We start from the raw sequence: 13,325 nt of genomic DNA on the forward strand, positions 1-13,325 counted from the left end.
TCTCCCCCTCTCCATTGGCCCTCCGCCGAAGAAAATGTGGGAAAGAATTGTCAACAGATTTCAGAAATACTTAGCCAAGTGGAAGTGCCAATACCGATCTATGGGTGGTCGCCTCACGCTCGTCAAGTCGGCCCTATCCAATCTGCCAGTTTATTTCATGTCCTTGTTTCGTTGCCCTCCTTCAGTTCTGATTCAGATAGACACGCTCCGTCGTGATTTTCTTTTGTGCAGAAAAGATTCGCAGAAGAAATTACTCTGGCATGAAGTTTGCAAACATGTTCCGGGGGGGGTTTAGTAAATGGACTAGGAGATTGGCCTCGGATAAGAATGCCCTTTGGAATTCCATCATCAAAGGCAAGTACGGTACTTGCCTTGGTGGTTGGTGGACTAAGGATTCCACGTCTTATAGGGCCTCGTTCATTTGGAAAGGGATCTTAAGATCCAAGAAGGCGGTTATTGATAACATCAGATTTGATCTTGGCAACGGCGTTGATATAAGATTCTGGGAGGATATTTGGGTAGGCGAGGAGCCCCTCAAAAACATATTTCTGAATATTTACAATTTGAGCCGTAAGAAGACCATCCCGGTCGCTAGCTGTTATGAAACCTCTAATTCCAGTTTCGTTTGGACCGTGAAGTGCATCAGGAATCTCCATGACTGGGAAGTGGAAGAATTTGTGACGCTGCTCGATCTGATCTCTCAGGCGGTCTCTGATCCCACTGCTCCCGACAAACCGATTTGGGCCAAGGACAAAACCAACACTTTTTCGGTGAAATCGCTCTACTCTCTCCTTACCCCTTCGTCCATTTTTGCAGGCCCTGCAGCCCTGTTTATCTGGAAATATCCAGCCCCCCCCTCGCTTGGTCGGTTGGGAGAAAGCAGATCCTCACAGTTGATAATCTTCGGAAAAGAGGCTTGCAAATAGTAAACATTTGCCTTTGCTGCATGCAAGATGAAGAATCCGTTGAGCACCTCCTCATTCATTGCCGATTCATCTCTTAGATTTGGGGTTGTCTCCCGAACTCCTCCCTCAATATGTTGTCGTCTTGGCACGGTTTTAAGTTGGGTAAATACAGAACTCTGGTTTGGAGAATGGCGCTTCTTGCAATCTGGTGGTCAGTCTGGGAGGAAAGAAACAATAGATGTTTTAATGATAAGCTCTCCTTGGTTCAAGTTGTTTGGGATAGGGCCAAAAGGCTGATTGTCGAATGGGCTATCTTAGTTAATTGTCTTAGCGGCTATGATCTTTTGTTTCTAGATTTCTAGTTTTGTTGCTATCTCAGTAGTCTCTAGTTGTATTTCCTTTTCTTTCCTTTATTATATTCCCATTATCTTTGGAAAAAAGAAGAAGAAGAAAAGCTCCTATATATATATAGAGTAAAAGGTTTGATCGCTAGTCTGGACTATTAGTTATGTGGGGCTTGATTGCCTAAGGGCCTATTTGGTGTTGCTTCTAGTAAGGGCAAAATTGATTCCCAATAGACAATAAAGATTTCTCTAGAATTGTTTATTGAGAATTGCTTATGTAAAATTGATTTCCAATCTTAATAAACATGTTTGGTAAACAACCACAAGAAAATTCAGTATCTTGTGGGATGGTTAGGATCATCTGATCAAAGTACTTTGGGGGGGGATAGGTCATCAATGGTGGGGCCCACATGATGGATGGCTGAGTTTTGGAGTTCCGTTCATCCTAAATAAATGGGTTGGATGGAAAATACACACCATGGTGGGCCCCACACACAAGCCTATAGTTGGTGTCCCCTCCCTATCGGTCCCTGTGGTGTGGCCTGCCTGAGTTCTAGAATAGGCTAATTTTGAACCCCAGGACCTAACATTGGGTGGCCTATTGTTACAATGTTAAACCCGTTTCCTATAGCATGCATGAGTATTGCATCCCCCGTAGGAGGCATGCAACAGAATTTCGATGGTGTTATTTGATACTCCATAGAAGTGTGAGTGTTAGGCCCCGAAATTCAGAACCCGAATATGGTGACCTTGATCCCGAGTTCTAGGGTGTGAACTAATATTTTATGCATTCATTAACCACATTAACATTCAAATCACAATTCATCCAAACCAAATCATAATGAAATCATCAAAATAATAATAATTGAAATTTGAAGTTCAACTAAAAATTCATAAATCCTGAAATTCAACCTGTATCGCTACTAAATTCCTCTCATCACTCTTCCTATTTTAAATTCTTTACAAATTCTCAATAAAAGGATAAACTAGGATCTAGATCTAATGGAAGTAGCCATCTAGGTATTCTTCATCTCCACTTATCTTTTATCCTATAAACCTGCAAGTGTTGTTACTTTGGTGAGCTAGAAGCCAAATGAGATCATATCTGCCACAAGTCTGAGATAGACATGATGGATGCAAGTAAAATACAACTCAACACAAATCAAGTAAAGATATGAGGATATCATTAATTCAAAATAGACACATTAGAGACAAGTAAAATATTTAGCAAGATGCAATGCCATGATTTAAGATTCTCAAAATAAGTATGATGTCATGATGCATGAATCATCAATACATGCATTGTAAGTCATCCTAGAGATGATCCTCCAGGGAAAGCCCTCTCAATAATCACATCGCAATCACTGTTGCCACGTGCACAAGGGAATCCCCTCTCAAGTATGCTACCGTAATCATCTTTGTCATATAGGTAAAGGGAACCTTGACTACTTGTACAAGGGAATCCCCTCTCGAGTACCCCACTGGAAACAATCATCTTTGCCATATATGCCAAGGGAACCCCTCTCGAATATCCCACTGCAATCATCCTTGCCTTATAGGTCAAGGGAACCCCTTCTCAAATATCTCACCACATCATCCTGACCATGTGTACAAGAGAACCCCCTCTCGAGTATCCTACTGGAATTCACAAATCATATAATTTAATTTCAATGCATTCCATGATGAGGCAAGCAATTCAATTATCAAACACTCCATGTTCAATGTATGTCAAGCAAATCCAAGCATACAGGTTCAAGGACTCGCAATCATGATGCATACAAACACAAGAATCAATAATACAACCATGAAAGCACATCAAATCTTACGAGTTTAAGGATGAGAATTCGATGGGAACGTCCTCGAGTAAAAAAAGGATAAAAGGGCTATTTCCAAGCCAATAAGAGTCAAGTTTAAAGCCAAGAGGGCTAAACCCTAGGCTAAAGGGCTAGGCCCGAACCAATAAAATTTTATTACAAGGATATGATTCTCAAAGTGTGAATGGGATAAATTCCTTACCTAGGATCGTGAATTGCGAAAAGAGAAGAAAAATTCAACAAAAAGGGGGAATACTAGAACTTGAATTGAAAGAAAACACTGAATGGAATTCAAATGAGACTAATTCAAACAATTGTGGGAGATCACTCACTGAATTCAACATGGCTAGCCAAACCCAAGCTTGGCCCAAATAATACTCGAATTGAGCTCGACTCAATTTGACTCGGCTTGACTCAGTTGTGACTCAGTTCCAAACTAGGCTGCATCACCATGCAAACTCAACTCACATCTCCTCCAACAGACTCACAACTCTCCCAGGGGTTTTCCAAACCCAACTAGATTGGAATCGATCCAAACTCGCCCCCCAACTTGCCTGGACTTAGCAAGTCAACTCGAACTCAACTCTTTCTTTCTTCTTCTTCTGTCTCCTCTCTCTTCTCATTTCCTTCTCACTCTCTCTTCTATCCGATAATGGACGTTGGACTCGCTGGACTTAATGTGCACAACGAGTTAGTGACTCTATCACTTTCTCTCTCAATTTTCTTTGTGATCACACTGTCTGATTGAGTGGGTTTTATATTGCTATCGACTCTTTCTCAGAGCTTTTAAAAAGCTTTGAGCGATGGTTGTGTCCAGTTGACGTGGAACTGGGTTACGCGTAAGTGTTTTGACGTCATGAAGATCCGTTTGTAATATTGGACCGGATCTTGGTGGGATTATTGTGATCATACAGGGATTAAATGGGCCACATCATGAAGGTTTTAGATCTTGAATTAAGGCCAATCACAGATTGTGTGGCTGATGGGTTTTATGGAGGAGAAAGCATGGTTGTTAATGTGGTTTTTCACTCTGATGCTTCTTAATGTGGATTGTCTAGATCATTCATACTGTGCTTGTGGATAAGGAAAATCAGAGGTTCGTAACCGTTTATCCAATGGGTTTGCACATAGAAAGTCACCATCGGTTACTACAAAAAACGACGAGGGAGATGGATTCTTCGTCGCTCGTGGGCTTCTTGGAATCCATGTTGGATTCTAAGATCTTCTGAATGACAATCGAATGGTCTAGATTCAGTTTGGATTTCGGGATCTCTTTTTTTTTTTTTTGGTAATTCACAGGAAAACTTTACGCAGAAGAAATGGGTTCCATTGTTTTTGGTTCGATGCTCGCTATGTGATATCTTTGGGATGGTTGAGATTGTTCTAATGAACGGTTTAGATCTATTGAGTGAGTTCTCTCTTGGATTCGTAAGAAGCTTTGATTCGGGGAAAAACTGAAGAGGAAACTGTTTTCAACGCTGTTTCACGTGATGGTCGCAATCTCGCGCAATTTCCGATTTGTTTTCATGCACTTACACTTGGGGACGTAGATGGATGAGATTCATTGAAATGGACGGTTTGGATCAAACGAATATTATTCTCTGAGGTTGTTAGGAACGTTAGTTTCCAACGAAAGATATGGAGAGAAAATCTTTCTCAATCAGATGTTGTTTGTGCATGACAGAGCTGCTGGTTTCAGTTTACATGTGTTGTGCTACACACGTGTTGGGTTGAGGTTGACTGGAAGTTGATTGAGGTTTAAACACTCGATGGCCTACCTAATGAATGGTTTGGATTGTTGAAGAGTGGTTTTTAATTCAACATTTTAAATCAGATGGTTAAGATCGCTTGGTTTTGAAATCAATGGTTAGATCGTTGTTAAAATCATGATTAGGTGGCCCACTAGTTTCATTGGGGTGTTAAGGCATAGGTGTATGGTTGATCTTCTCGATCAACGGTCAAATTGCGGTCTTTTCAGGTGATGATGCATGATACATAGTATACACACAACCACTATACCTTTTTTTTAAAAAAAAAAAAAAAAAAACTGTACAGTCTGTAGGATTCCTCTTGAATAGGCTAGGACATTGGAACTAGGTCCTGACACGACTTGGTGTGAGAAGTAAACTGGTATATTCGTTGGAAATATCTTGTGAATCATGAAGAGGTTGTTGTGTGACTTTTAGAGGGATCATTCGACGAATATGATGTGAAATCCGATGGACGGTGGATCCTGTGTTAGGTTTTGAAATTTAAGATGTATGGCTCAATTGGACTGACTAGGCGTTGTGTGAAATTTCATCGCGATCGGGTTCTTAGAAATAGGTTTTTCGAGGTTTAACGTCGACTATATACATATAATCGTTGAAAATTTAAGATGATCAATAGTACATATGTAACCATTGAAATTCAATTTTAATGGTGTAAAATACTCTAAGTGTATTGGGATCATGATGTAAAGTCTGGATTTGTCGATGATCGGGTATAAATGGCTTAGATTAATATTTTGTCTATTTTGAGATGATCAAAAGGTCCATATTGAAATTGAATGGTTTAGAAAACTTAATCAGTCCATATACTATATTCTTAATGGTTTAGGTTGATGATTAATCGAGTATGTAATGATATATAGGCTTAGGATGTGTACATGTCCATGTACATGGAAGTAGGGTCCTTAAGTGATGACCTCGATGGTGGGTTGAGGATATACTTGGGTAACGAGTAGGATGAACGAATTTGATCCTTGAATAGATGTGTATATGAGCGGATATAAAGACCTTGTAGTTGATTCATTATGATCAAGTGGTCGAAATTTGATGTGGATGATCGAATATTTTTATCTGGTGATGAATAGTTATTTGGATGGTTGGTTTGATGAATGATCGAATATACAATTATATATATGGGTCCCAAAGTTCATTATAATGTGTATGTGAGTACAAGCGCATGTTCATACGTGTGAATTAGCAAAAAATAAATAAATTCTATTGTCCAAATTACATGTGTGAAAGTGCACTCGTGTACCTACTTGTGTGTGGAAATTTTCAGGTTTTTACAGTAAGACACGTAAGACAAGCATTCAGAAATTGTCCATGGGCCATACATTAACTCAAATTAGATTGACTAAATTATGGATCCCACAATCACTTTGTTACAGTTGCAAAATCAGATTGCTAAACCTAACACTGGATACCAAAACAAACCTTCTAACAATTTTCAACCTAGGTCCAAGGATAAGGGTAAAGAAATTGCCGGGTCTAGTTCACATGGAAGTGGGGCCATTAGGTGTTTTAGGTGTCAGGGGTTTGATCACTTTGCCCACCACTGCGGCACGAGAGAAGGCACCAAAGTACTCCTTATTGATGGGCAAGTAGAAGTAGTGCCCCCAAAGAGTGATGGTGAGGAGGAATATGATCTAGTCAAAACCCCTAGTGATGATGAGGGACCGCAAGGGTCTGCGACCCTTGCAGTTGTGCGTTGCGCCTTTGCTCAAGCCAAGAATACGGACGATTGGCGCCAGAACATGATCTTCTATACTTATGCAAAGTGTGGGGAAAAAGAGTTGTAAGATGATTGTGGATAGTGGTAGTTGTGCCAACGTGGCATCATTTAGCACTGTGAGCCGATTGGGCTTAAAGTTGGAAGCCCATCCTCAACCCTATAGAGTCTCCTAGGTTGATGAGACTTCCATTCCAGTGTCACACCGATGTCTTGTTCCTATTCAGTTTGGATCTTATAAAGACACTTTGGTGTGATGTTGTTCCTATGGATGTTGGTCATATTATTCTGGGCAGACCATGGCTCTATGACAGGGATGTCACCATATTTGGTCGTTCGAATGTGCGTACATTCTGGTTTGAGGGCAAGAAGGTCAAGCTGAATCCTTTGCCACCCAAGAATATGACTGGAAAGGAGTCCACCACACAGAGTGGTGTGAGCGGCTCAAAAGAAGTGAAGGAGTCGAAGTCCAAGTCCAAACCGCTCCATATTTTAAATGCCAAAGACTTTGAGCGAGAAACAGAGGCGGACGCGATGGTATATGCCCTTGCGGCTAGGAAGAGTGTACCGGAGACTAGCGTAAAGTTACTCACCAAGGCCATTCAGGTAGTGCATGAGTTTTGTGATGTCTTTCCTGAGGATCTACCAGATGAGCTTCTCCCTATGAGGGATATACAACATGCCATTGATTTAATCTTTAGGGCAACTCTACCAAACCTACCGCATTATAGAATGAACCCAAAGGAGCATGCTGAGTTGAAGAGGCAGATTGATGAGCTCCTAGAGAAGGGTTTCATTTGGGAGAGGATGAGCCCATGTGTCGTGCCTGCCCTTCTTACACCTAAGAAGGATGACACATGGAGGATGTGTGTTGATAGTAGGGCCATCAACAAAATCACAATTAAGTATCGGTTTCCCATATCGCATTTTGATGACATGTTGGATATGATGGCCAATGCTACTATCTTCTTAAAAATTGACCTCAAGAGTGGTTATCACCAAATCCGTGTATGCCCTGGTGATGAGTGAAAGATGGTGTTTAAGACAAAGGATGGGCTATACGAGTGGCTAGTTATGCCTTTTGGGTTAACTAACGCCCCAAGCACTTTCATGCGTGTGATGACCCAAATGTTGAGGCCCTTCATGGGGAAATTCGTGGTCGTATACTTTGATGATATTTTGATTTATAGCATGACCAAGGAGCAACACCTCAACCATTTGAGGCAGGTTTATGGGATCCTTAGGGCCGAGAAGTTGTACGCCAACCTAAAGAAGTGTGCGTTTTTGTCTAGTAGTTTGATCTTCTTAGGTTTTATTGTGTCAGCTGAGGGCGTATCGGCGGATCCTGAGAAGGTCAAGGCCATTATCAATTGGCCTGAACCCCACAATATTCATGAGATGCGTAGCTTTCACGGCTTAGCCACCTTCTATAGGCGGTTCATTTGAGGTTTCAGTTCCATTATGGTTCCCATCAAAGATTGCATAAAAAACAGGAGAGTTTCAATGGACAAAGGCCACCTCGAAGGCCTTCAATGAGATAAAGGTCAAGATGATCGAAGCTCCAGTTACGCAACTTCCAGATTTTTTAAAAGCTTTTGAAGCCGCATGTGACGCGTCAGGAGTCGGCATAAGAGGAGTGTTTAGTCAGGAAGGGCACCTTGTCGCCTTTTTTAGTGAGAAACTGAATGAGGCGAAATAAAGATATTTCACCTATGACAAGGAATTATATGCGGTAGTGCAATCTCTGCGCCATTGGCGTCATTACCTATTGCCGCAAGAATTCGTCCTATTCTCAGATCATGAGGCCTTGAGATATCTGAACTCTCAGAAGAAATTAAACCTTAGGCATGCCAAGTGGGTTCAATTCCTTTAAGAGTATACTTTTGTGCTTAAGCACGAGGCCGATGTAGAGAATAAGCCCACCGACGTGTTGAGTCGTCGAGTCACATTACTCAACTCTATGAGTGTTGAAGTTACGGGCCTTGAGCGCATCAAAGAAGAGTATTCTGAGTGTCTAGATTTCGGAGTTGTGTACGCATCGTTATTAGAGAGTCCGTCAGGAGCTAGCAGTGAGTATTTGATTTTAGACGGATATTTGTTTAGGAGTGACCGCTCATGCATACCACGCACCTCCCTCCGCGATTTTCTTGTCTGGGAGTAACATTTAGGAGGGGTTGCAGGTCATTTCAGTCGAGATATGACCATTGCCCTAGTGGAAGATAGGTTTTATTGGCCACGCCTCAAGCAAGACGTGGCCAACATTATAGGGCAATGTTGTACTTGTCAATTGGCAAAGCAAAAGAAATAGAATACAAGATTATACACACCTTTGCCAGTCCCATTCATCCCTTGGCAGGACATCAGTATGGACTTCGTGCTTGGACTTCCTAAGACTATTCGGAAACATGATTCTATATTTGTTGTCATGGACCGTTTCTCTAAAATGGCCCACTTCATTCCTTGTTCTAAGATCTCTGACGCATCTCATGTTGCCAAGCTATTCTTTAGTGAGGTCGTCAAACTACATGGGTTACCAAAAACCATAATATCTGATCGTGATGTGCGATTCATGAGTTACTTTTGGAAGACACTATAGCACATGATGAATACTAGGCTCCAATTTTCTTCTGCCTACCATCCTCAAACAGAGCCAGACTGAGGTGGTTAATAGGAGCCTAGGGAGTTTACTACGATGTTTAGTGGGGGAGCATACTAGGACATGGGACACTGTACTGCCCATAGCCGAGTTTGCATTCAATAGTTTTGTCAATAGATTCACAGGTCTAAGTCCTTTTGAAGATGTTCCTGGTTACAAGCTTAGGAAGCCTATTGGCCTTGTCCCTATGTCCTTGTTCCATAGGCCATCAGAGTCTGCAGAGTCTTTTGCGCATCACATACATTCATTGCATCAAGAAATCAGGCGTAAGATCACTACTAGTAATGAACATTACAAATTTTCTACAGACCAACATAGATGTTTCAAAGAATTCAATATTGGGGACTCTGTGATGGTCCGCACTAGGCCCGAGCGGTATCCTCCAGGCGCCGTTTGCAAGTTACACGCGCGTAGCGCTGGACCCTTTAAAATTATAAAACGAAACGGTCTCAATGCGTATGAGGTAGATCTTCTACCTTCCATGGGAATTAGTTCTACATTCAATGTGGAGGATCTAGTTGCTTTTCAGGGACCCACTAATACATTGTCCGGCCCTTCGCCCACCCATCCTGATTCCCCAGATTTGCCCGTTGCTCCATGGCCTCTCCCCGACCTTTCTTCTCAGCCTCTACCTCTCATACCTAGCCTTCACACACCCAGAGAGGAAATAGAGGATATCTTGGACCATGCGATAATTTTCACGTCGGATGGCGGTTTTCAGAAGTACCTAGTTAAATGGAAGTCACGCCCAGCTTCAGACAGCACGTGACTCACTGAGGAAGAGCTTCAGAGACTTGATCCTAACATCTTAGAGTGGTTCAGGAGTTTTATTTTGCCAGTGGCGAAATCTTCACAGCCAGGGAGAGTTGATGAAGACATCGTGCACATGCCGTCCACACGTGCACGCACCCCCCCTATGCACGTATGTACCAAGAAGGAGGGCCCCACCGTCGATCTGGCATGATGACGACGTCCAGGGAGGGCCTCCTAGCTAGAAGACGAAGTTTTGATTCAAAAGAGTGGATCCGATAGTCAAGAAAAGCCAATCATGGGATCTCATGATCGTGGCCCACTAGTCGGATTGATTTCATATTTTAGGTTTTGCTTATTCATGTTATTTAGAACATCGTGAAAGCTTTAGATTTCTTTGTTTGGTTTTTATTTTAGTTTATTTCATTGCTAAGTAATAGGTTGCGTACATGGCGCGAGTTTTGAGGTATAGGGTTTTCCCTATAAATAGGCACCCCCTGTAGTTCTTTTGATTCATTCAAGCTTAATAAAAAATTCCTGCTTTATTTTTCTGTTCTGTTAGTGAGTTGTGGAAGAATTCAAAAGTGGGTGCGAGGCCCTCCCTTTTCGAAGGGCTAACTACTGTGGTGCGAAGCCACATCGATCCCAATTCACCCCCATCCTCCATCATCTCTCTTCTTTCATCATTATTGCTTTGAATTTTCCAGCTTTTGCAGCTTTCTTCTTTACAGCAGAATTCCAGATTTTGGCCCTGCAGGAAGGTTGAAGCTTCGGCGGAGCACCACGCATAAGCCGTAGCTTGGATCGACCCGAAACTTCGGGGTTTTGGAGTATACCCCCGGCCGACCAGGGCCAAGGAGAGCTTTTCCGCAATCGACACCCCCTCGCACATGCGGCTAGGTACCTGTGCACGTGCGAGTGCCCCAGGCCCGTTGTCCACACGCGGGAACAATCTTTTGGATCAGGTTTTCGTCCTCTTTTACCCTCTCATACCTGTTTTTCATAAACCCTAACCCTAGATTGCGTTTTCCCTAATTTATTTGCCCCTTTTCTCACCCTAGGGTTCCTTGAATTGAAATTGGGGAATCCCTTGGATTAGAGACTGATTCTTATGCATGTGTGGTTGATTTCTATTTCCCTTTGAGCATTGTTTGGTCTATAATTTTTATTGATCTAGTCCTAGCCTGTGTAGGCCTGGACCCGTACAAATTCCCCTTTGCTTGGATGTTTGGACTGTTGTGTGGGATGTGGAATTTTATGTTATTGTTTCTGAATTAGTATGATCTAAGCTTGACATCTTGCATATCATATTCCAATTTCATGTCCTGCATTAGTTGGAAATCCATATTGATACATCAAAATTTCACGGATTAAAGTGAAACCACTTGTACGGTGTTGGAAATTATAAAATACATCAGATTGATGCAATATGTATCCTATAAGAACCCTGTCAAAACCATATGGACAAGAAATAGTGAATCTTTTCTTTTCTTTTCCTAAATATTTTCATAGGTCGAAGGAATTTTCAATAAGATCTCACCCAAAAATCATGAAAAGAAAAATTACAGATCTTCTAAAATCATACCCTACCAATTTGTATAATCCTTCCATCCCCCATCCACCCCCCCCCCATTTCAGACCTTTTGTTGTACGGAGATTATCGCGCTCCAAATTTGACACCCGATACCCATACACCGAGTTCAGCGTGCAACTTGTGAATTTTGGGGTAAATTATTATTATTATTTTGTCAATAATAAATATCAGGCATAAAACCATGTGCCACAAAACCAAAAAATAAATAAAATGAAAGAATGTGGTCTTGATATTGCCTATGTTATGTTAGTGATAATATCATCGACAATTTGATCACTGCATATAACCATGTGCCCAAAAACCAAAAAAAATTAAAAAAATTAAAAAAAATTGAAATGGAATGTCTTTTAATAAACGGATTTTCGGTGATATCAGTACATTGGCAATATTATCGAAATATCGTTGATTCGTTGGTGATACAAGCGATACCTGGAATTTACATAGTAAAAAATATTGGCGATACATTGGAGATATCAATACATTGGTGATACACGTGACACTTAGAATTTACACAGTTGAAAATATTGGTGATACATTGCCGATACTTAGCGATACCCAGAATTTTTGATACTATCGGTGTTATGGCATCACTACCAGTGTTATCAGTATCGCTGAGCTGGAGATAGAGATAATATCGGGGATATTTCGATAATATTGGGGGCACTCTGAACCCCACACACACCTTGTACCCTTCCCAAAACTTATGAACATTTTTCACAGGGTCCTGCACTTTTTACATGTATTTCTTTCATAACCAATTTATATTTGTTGAAGTTAGTCAAATGTACAAGCAAACTGCTGGTAATTTTCCGAGTAACTTTTGGTGCTCATCTATTTCAAAGTTTTGTGCTGTTAGTGAAAAGAGCATGCTTTTCTTTCTTAAATATTCCCCTTCTGGATGTTAATTCATGGATTTCCGTAAATCCTTACACTCCGTTTGTTTTTGTTTTTTTCTGCAGAAAAGTTCGGCACAAGAATGTTGTGCAATTCATTGGTGCATGCACCAGGCCTCCAAGCTTGTACATTGTGACAGGTATAACAGTCAAATGAATTTTAGACATCTGTAGAACCATGCTCCTCGGAAGCTTCATCATTTATGGGGATGTTAGTTTGACTGTTCCCCCTGGAAAATATTTTAGTGGTGATTGATTATAGTCTATTATGTTTGTTACTTTTCCAGAATATATGTCTGGTGGAAGTGTGTATGACTTCTTGCATAAACAAAAAGGTGTCTTCAAACTTCCATCCTTACTGAAAGTAGCTATTGATGTTTCTAAGGGAATGAACTACTTGCACCAAAATAATATAATCCACAGAGACCTGAAGGCTGCAAATCTTCTACTGGATGAACATGAGGTAAGGGATTCCTGTCATGATATTAGTATCTAATCCCTTCCAATATTATCCTTTACTTGTGTGCACTTCTGATACATTTGAAAAACCAGCATAACTGATTATGATTTTTATGATTTAGTCCTGCAATATTTGATAGTGTGAATAATGTGATATTAGCACTAACAACCATTTTCCGCTTTGCCCGATGATTCATCTTGTCAATATTATTACTCAAACGTTACTTGTTTCTTTGTATCACCTCCGTCTGTCGCAAGTTTTACTCAGTCTTATGTTTCATTTTTCATATAAAAATTTTTCAATGTTACATATAATATCTTGCATTTATGTTTGTCAATATTACGTGTACGCTTTTGCATTTTTGTACCTTTGTGATTTAACAATGTAATTTATTTGCATGTTTTGTGGGTG

At 40.9% G+C, this 13,325-nt stretch overlaps 1 protein-coding gene across 6 annotated transcripts in view; it reads left to right on the forward strand.

The window, feature by feature from the left end:
* Positions 1-13,325, forward strand: part of LOC131243222 (serine/threonine-protein kinase STY46-like) — a 115,497-nt gene that overhangs the window by 74,404 nt on the left and 27,768 nt on the right. For all 6 annotated transcript variants that reach the window (XM_058242411.1, XM_058242412.1, XM_058242407.1 and 3 more), the window contains 2 exons: positions 12,521-12,594; positions 12,742-12,917. In XM_058242411.1, the coding sequence (XP_058098394.1) occupies positions 12,521-12,594; positions 12,742-12,917 (250 nt within the window). The remainder of the gene's footprint in view (positions 1-12,520; positions 12,595-12,741; positions 12,918-13,325) is intronic.

This window comes from Magnolia sinica, chromosome 4 (assembly GCF_029962835.1).
Source record: "Magnolia sinica isolate HGM2019 chromosome 4, MsV1, whole genome shotgun sequence".
NCBI lineage: Eukaryota > Viridiplantae > Streptophyta > Magnoliopsida > Magnoliales > Magnoliaceae > Magnolia > Magnolia sinica.